At 39.6% G+C, this 7,452-nt stretch overlaps 1 protein-coding gene across 1 annotated transcript; it reads right to left on the bottom strand.

Annotated features, from left to right (window-relative positions):
• Positions 1-3,217: 3,217 nt before the first annotated feature.
• LOC111888440 (homeobox-leucine zipper protein HDG1) lies at positions 3,218-6,917 on the bottom strand. Its single transcript, XM_052769101.1, has 8 exons — positions 6,694-6,917; positions 6,487-6,604; positions 6,133-6,397; positions 5,628-6,061; positions 5,073-5,177; positions 4,794-4,991; positions 4,080-4,592; positions 3,218-3,541 (listed from the first exon to the last, which is right to left on the bottom strand). Exons 1-8 carry the CDS (start codon positions 6,915-6,917, stop codon positions 3,218-3,220), a joined length of 2,181 nt encoding a protein of 726 aa, XP_052625061.1.
• Positions 6,918-7,452: the final 535 nt, after the last annotated feature.

Below are 7,452 nucleotides of genomic sequence, written 5' to 3'. Positions count from 1 at the left end.
CTTTCCACCCTCAGACGGACGGGCAGAGCGAGAGGACGATTCAGACTCTCGAGGACATGCTCAGGGCATGAGTTCTAGAGTTCGGTGGCAGTTGGGATACGTATCTTCCGTTAGCGGAATTTTCGTATAACAACAGTTATCATGCGAGCATTGATCGACCTCCCTTTGAGATGCTTTATGGGAGGAAGTGTAGGACCCCGATTTGTTGGGGCGAGGTCGGTCAGCGGGTCGTTGGGAGCACAGAGGTGGTGCTCAAGACGACCGAGTTGATTCAGCAGGTCCGTAGTAGACTGCAGACTGCGCAGAGTCGGCAGAAGAGCTACGCTGACAGGAGGCGTTCAGACTTGGAGTTCCGGGTGGGCGATATGGTCCTTCTGAAGGTCTCACCCTGGAAGGGTGTCATCAGGTTTCGGAAGAGGGGCAAGATGGGCCCCAGATTCATTGGTCCTTTCAGGGTTTTGGCCCGAGTGGGTCGGGTTGCTTATCGGCTGGATCTTCCAGTAGAGCTTAGCCAGATCCACAACACTTTCCATGTGTCTCAGTTGAGGAAGTGTTTGGTGGATGAGTCAGCAGTTGTTCCCTTAGAAGATATTCAGGTTGATAGCAGCCTGAATTATATTGAGAGGCCGGTCGTGATTCTGGACCGGAAGACAAAGACCTTGAGGAACAAGGCAATTCAGTTAGTGAAGGTGCAGTGACAGCACCGGAAGGGGTCTGAGTGGACGTGGGAGGCTGAGGAAGAAATGAGAGAGCACTACCCGGAGTTATTTGCAGATTCAGCCGTAGTAGACTTCGAGGACGAAGTCTGAGACAAGTGGGGGAGAATTGTAACGCCCCATTTCTGGTATGTTGCTTTCGTGGCATTTATTTAGAAGTTTTCGAGAGGGACTCAGCGAGTCTATGGCCCGACTCGTCGAGTAGGGACGAGATTTCGAGCACATGTTAGTCGGCGACTCGGCGAGTCCATATTCGGGACTCGGCGAGTCTGCCTGCCAGGTAGAAACCCTAAATCCCCGGGTTTGCACCCTATTTAAACCACCTTATGAGCCCCAAACTCGTCCCCTTCACCCTCAGATCATCATTTAGCAAACCCTAATCGTTTCCTTGAGTAATTGAGTATTTCTTGTGTGAATCTTGAAGTTTTGAAGAGAAGAAGGAGGCTAGATCCATAGGAGAAGAAGAAGATCCAAGGTCTTGCACCCATTTCAGAGTTTATTGAGGTATCAGCCGATTTCCTTCTGTTTCTATGATTTATTTATCTTTCACAAGCATATTTAGCCTCTTTTAGCCATTTCTTAGCTTGTTCTTAGTAGAGAGATCACATTAGATTGATTAGCCTTCGGATCTAGCCATGTTTCAGTTCCAAAATCGTAGATCTATCACCTTTATAGAGCCATTTTGCATGATAGCCCTAAATCTACTCTTCTAAGTACCTTTTTAGCCTTTATATCCCTTTTCATGCGTATGTACACGTAAAGTTGGAAACTTTACGTGGTAAATCAGCCTTAGAAACTCAGATCTATAAATTGTATGCGGTGGTTTCGAGCAGAATCGAGTTTTTAGCATCTGCATGCATGTGACTCGGTGAGTCAGGTCGCGAGTCCCCGATCTTTACCCTTTGAGTGATTCCGAGTGGAGGCTAGTGAGCAGTAGGATGGACTCAGTGAGTCAGAGGTTAGACTCAGTAATGGAGGGACTCGACGAGTTGTTCATGCAACTCGGCGAGTCCAAGACAATCTTCTTAGATCGAAGAACAACTCGTCGAGTTGTTCATATGACTCGACGAGTCGGATGCAGATTGCCTGAGCTTTTGAATCAAGAGGGTACTCGTCGAGTCGATGCCATGCTCAACGAGTAGCCACGAGTAGGGTTGAGAAGTGAGACTAGGGACTCGGCGAGTTGGCGGCCAACTCGACGAGTCAGGTCAACTGTAGGTTGACTTTGACTGGGAGAGTTGACTTTGACCAGGGGTAAAAGAGTCATTTTACCCAATGCAGTGATTAGCATCTGATTGAGTGTGTTTATGGATTTGTAGCCGGGGAGATACCGGAGCTGCAGCAGTTAGCTTCTAGAGCCATACACACAGCAGCCTGTTCACGAGGTGAGTTTCCTTCCAGTAGGAACGGGTCTAAGGCCACAATGCCGGCCCGTTCAGTTAGCAGTAGTTTCTGGACTTCGGTCCAATGCAGTAGTTAGTATGTTTGACGCCTCCGTGGCTCAGACAGGATTTATGTGTTTATGCTAGATGATATGTTATGCTATGCCGTGTTCAGTTAGTCCGGACTTTGGTCCGATGCAGGGGACGGGGTCCCAGTCAGTTTCGGACTTCGGTCCGATGTAGGGGACGGGGTCCCAGTCAGTTTTTGAACTGCGGTCCGATGCAGGGGACAGGGTCCCAGATAGTTAGTCCGGACTTCGGTCCGATGCAGGGGACGGGGTCCCAGTCAGTGGGCAAGGCCCAGTATGTGCTTTTTATGTATTGTATGGTATGTGGTAGTTTGGGGGAGCTCACTAAGCTTCGTGCTTACAGTTTCAGTTTTGGTTTCAGGTACTTCCGCAAGCAAAGGGAAGAGCTCGGGATGATGGCATCGCACACACCACAGCTTCAATTTTTGTCCTGGGAGTTGATTCAGTTTCTTGATATGTTTGGATACAGTTGTGTTACAGTTTTTTTCACAGTATTTTATTATGGTTTTTGAAACACGCAACGTATGGTTTTATTATGTGATACTCAGTTTCATGGTTTTTGTTATAATAAAAATTGAAATTTTTGGGTCGTATTTTTGGGTTGTTTCACATAACATTGTAATTTTAGGTTACCAAAGGTCTTAGATTGAACATCAGAAAAGTAGAAAATGGGCAACTTGAAAATGGTTAAGGGTTTCAATCAAAACTAATACATTGAAAATTAAATGCACCTCTTGTAAATGATATCAAAGATCATTTAAATAGTGTAAATGAAGCGTAAAAGACCAATAACCAAAATGCCAAAACGAAAATTAGTTAACCAAGCCCATATGCAACTAAGATATGGTCAATCAATACCCAAACCATAAATGGTACATACTCAACCATTAGGTGCATCATAGTTTAGCTTTTCGTTCTTTCTTGACCCTATGCATTATGCATTACACCCGGACAACCACAATTGACCATGAGACCCATCTGAGACATGTACATGATCATCGATTGAACCACGTAGCTAAGCGCTATCTAGCTACGTAGTAGTACTGGAGCGAACGATCTCTTTGATTCCAAGAACAGTTCGTGACACCAGATTGTTAACCGTGTTAATGGTATCCATTGTTATGAGGTTAGGTGTAACCAAGTCTTGCAGCGACATCTGAAATCCCACTGTCACCATCGAGCCATCCGCTTCTGACCCTGTAGGAACAATATATAACCCACATGGCAACAACCCTACACCAGAAGTATCGCCATTGTTCATCATCACAGATATTGTTGGGAGATCCACAGGTGCGTATACTATCAATGATCCCGTCATATCACTTGTGGTTTCCTGCACTATCATTACTGGGTTCTGCATGTTCAACAACAAACATTAGAAAAAAAATATATATATATACACAGTCAATTATTGCTTAGGGCATCTAGTATTAAACTTTATAAAGTTCAATGTCAATTGAACGCCAATGTGACATCCCACTATGGTTGAGTTTAAACCATTAAATGTCAAGTAGACATTCCATGATTTTCATTAAACTATGCATTCAGGATATTCTTAAGAGCATCCATAATAAAGTTTAATGAAAGAGTTAAATAAGGTGACAAACCTAGTTGTCATTTAATGGATGGAACTCTACTATTATGAGATGTCATATTGAAATATAATGAATTTGAAGTTAAATGGTCGTTTAACTTTTCAAAGGAAAAATGAGTGAATTCTAACTCTTAAATAAATATTTAAATATGTTTCATTGAAATTTGTAAATTTCAATGCATTGTAGAAAAAAAATAACAAAGTTGTATAGTATATAAAATAATGATGTAGTAATCTATTTAAGTCTATAGTTCATTGTGTGGAACCCTAATTAAAAAAAAATAGTTTGTATACTCACTTCGGAACTTAGAAGAGATATGGAGTTAGGGTTGTTGGTATCATGGCTCATAGGGAAATGGGCGACATTCCCGGTAGCATTGCATAACACGTCCCACATGCATCTCAACTCTTTATTCAGCAACAGATCGAATAGACGTCGATGTGTTATTGGAATCCAGACTGAGATGGTCGCAGACAGGATGGTTCCTGGTGGAGAACTCATGCTCTCCCGTGTCATGATCCTTGCAGGTGCATCAGAAACCAAGTTCCACCGTTGACCACCTGTCAGACAAACTCCGGCACAAAAGTTACTCGTCATGCGTCTTGCTAAACCTTTTAAGCAACTTCTAGTATGTTGGTCTAGTTGGTTGTTGGCAGTAGTAGCCGATGACAATGCTCTTAACCACTCATAATGCCGGAGGAGTGCACAAATCCATTTTTGTGCACCAAACCCTACACCTGACCTAACTAACTCACGGTAATTATGCTCGACTGGACCTTCATCGTACTCTGTATGTTCTACCCACGTCACCTGCATATATATATATATATATATATATATATATATATATATATATATATATATATATATATATATATATATATATATATATATTTCAAATATTATGTCATCTTTGCATATAATTAACTAGATTGTTATATATATATATATATATATATATATATATATATATATAGAGAGAGAGAGAGAGAGAGAGAGAGAGAGAGAGACCTTTGAGAAACCATTTGGCAAATCTTGCATAATACAACCAGAAGGAAGCCTTCTACACATAAGTCCTTCCCTCCCTTCAGTATCAACGGACAAATCAACCACCGCCCATAATCCATCCGCTTGCTGTCTGCTGAATCGAATAAACTTCACCACACGAGCTGATACTGAAGGTGTAATGAGTTGAATCTCCGCTTGCATCTACATAACGTTTAATCCATTTACATTTTATGAGTTTAGCATTAAATTAATTATATATAAAATTCCAAGAAGCTGGCTTACAAGTTGGAGGACACCATTTCTTGAACCTCCGATGGCACCATCGGAAATGACTTCCAGTGTAGCACTGCTTCCGATCATCCCCACAAACATTTCTCTCCATCGATTCTGAGAAATTTATAAATCATAACAATAATGTTTTTTTATACTATATATATATATATATATATATATATATATATATATATATATATATATATATATATATAAGGGTTATATGGAAAATAAACAATTAGGGCAACACATGTTGGAACCAATGAAAGTGTAACAACACATCACTTTGGAATAACTACATAAATAACTTCCATAGTACATTGCTTATGAAAAAAGAAATGGACACGTGTCACTTGATCATTGGTTTTAGCATATGTTGCCCTAATTGTTCATTTTCCATTGAACCTACCTCTCTCTCTCTCTCTCTCTCTCTCTCTCTATATATATATATATATATATATATATATATATATATATATATATATATATATATATATATATATATATATATAGGATCGATGTACGTAACATATATAGGTGTAATGAAGGATCTTAAAAGCTTACTGCATCGAGCAACGCCTCCACGAGGTCTAAGCTTCTGAGAGATACCACACGAGTAGCCCTTGAAGCCTCGGAAACGAATCCAAGTGGTTTCGTGCCAAGGAGAGGAGGAAAAGACCTTTCATACTCGTTGAAGTTAAGTGTTTCTCCACCGGTTTCCATGTTTCGGTTCCAGAGTGGAGCATCTACATGCCCAAGTTTCATAAGCTCATCCATAGCACTTGAAGCAAGATCCTGATACTTTGTTTTCTCGGGTACGTTGATCATGTTGTCAGCATTAACCACGCCTACCTCGGATCTAGAAGGTGGCAGTATTAATGGTGAATCGTTTGAGACTAGATTTTTTTCTGCAACATTTCCCATTTGTAATCCGATGATCTCCATTGGGTTTCTGGCTTCTCCTACAGAAGCTTCATGCATTTTATGTAGAAAAAACTCTTTAATTTATAATTCTTTTTACGATTTTAAATAAAAAAAAAAATAAAGAAAATGATTTTATAAATTACACCTGCTGAGCTTTCCGTTGCGAATGATGACGAATTCCTTCCCGATAGTTGACGAATGAGACTTGTGATTCGTGTAAGCTCCTCTTTCAATCGAGCATTTTCGATCATTAGGTTCCCCTCATGAATGGACCTATCAACTTGAAGTATAGGTCCACCACAATTCTTGCAGACTGTTTTTCGCAATGCCTCTTTCATGGCTATATTCTCAAGCCGAAGGTTGTCATTCTCTTCTCTCAAAATCTTGTTTTCATGACGATCCGTTTGAGTCTTGACCATGTACATTGTATATAATTTTTTTAGTAACAACCAAATATTGACTAATTAATATTTAATCAAACTATTATATCAAATCTTACCTTTAAATGCGTTCTTCTATTTTGGAACCAGAATTTAACTTGATTCGCTTCCAGATTCAGCTTCCTTCCAAGTTCCAGTCTTTCTCTCTCATCAGGGTTAGGAGTCTCTCTGAAGAAACTATCGAATAGAAAAATATCATGCATTAACTCTCTCAAGATTTGAAACAAAAAATTTGGTCAAGAGTTAAAATGGAAATTATGTATTACTTTTCGAGTTCTTGAATCTGATAACGAGTATGGCGATATTTCTGTCTCCTGCGTGAACTCGAAGAAGCACCACGATGGATTTCTTGTTCTTCGCTTGATGTGACTTCGAAGGTCTCGTTTGCATCAGACAACCTTGTTTCACGTACTTCCTTCCTGGGCCTAATTTGTTTATCATGTTCTTCAGAGCTTTCCAATGCCAAACCAAATTCCCCAAATCCCTTCATCTTAGTTTGGCTTCTGTGTGCAGAATCATCAGGAGCATAAATGAAACCGAACACACTAAAAGCAAACAAAAAGCCATAAAAAACAACAAAAGAAGCATTGCGAAAACAAAAAAGGTGGCAACAATATGGATAAGGGATGTGTATATATATGTACACATGGTGAGTTAAATAGTTGGAAACGGGAGCATGTTGTTATACTTATATAGTATATATGAAGAATTCCCTCAGCCCCTTTGGTCAAAGATGAAAACAAATTTAAAGTACGGCTTGATATATGTATTTTATACCACCTATATATATAGTTGATATACTAGAGTTCTAATTAAATATTTTGTAATCCCAATTTAAAACAAGAAGCCTAAAATTCAACATAAGTTTTGTTTAAATTGTATATTCATAGTTGCTATTGTTTTTTTTTTTCTGAACAACAAGAAATATTATAAGAAACTTTTTGTAACCTTAATCCAATAAGAAGGTTAATTTGCTTATAAATCATTTATATTAGATTTGAATTTAAAACTGATTGATTGCATGC

This window comes from Lactuca sativa, chromosome 2 (assembly GCF_002870075.4).
Source record: "Lactuca sativa cultivar Salinas chromosome 2, Lsat_Salinas_v11, whole genome shotgun sequence".
NCBI classification, from domain to species: domain Eukaryota; kingdom Viridiplantae; phylum Streptophyta; class Magnoliopsida; order Asterales; family Asteraceae; genus Lactuca; species Lactuca sativa.
The sequence above is the reverse complement of the archived record's forward strand: the minus strand, read 5'-3'. Positions and strand labels throughout refer to the sequence as shown.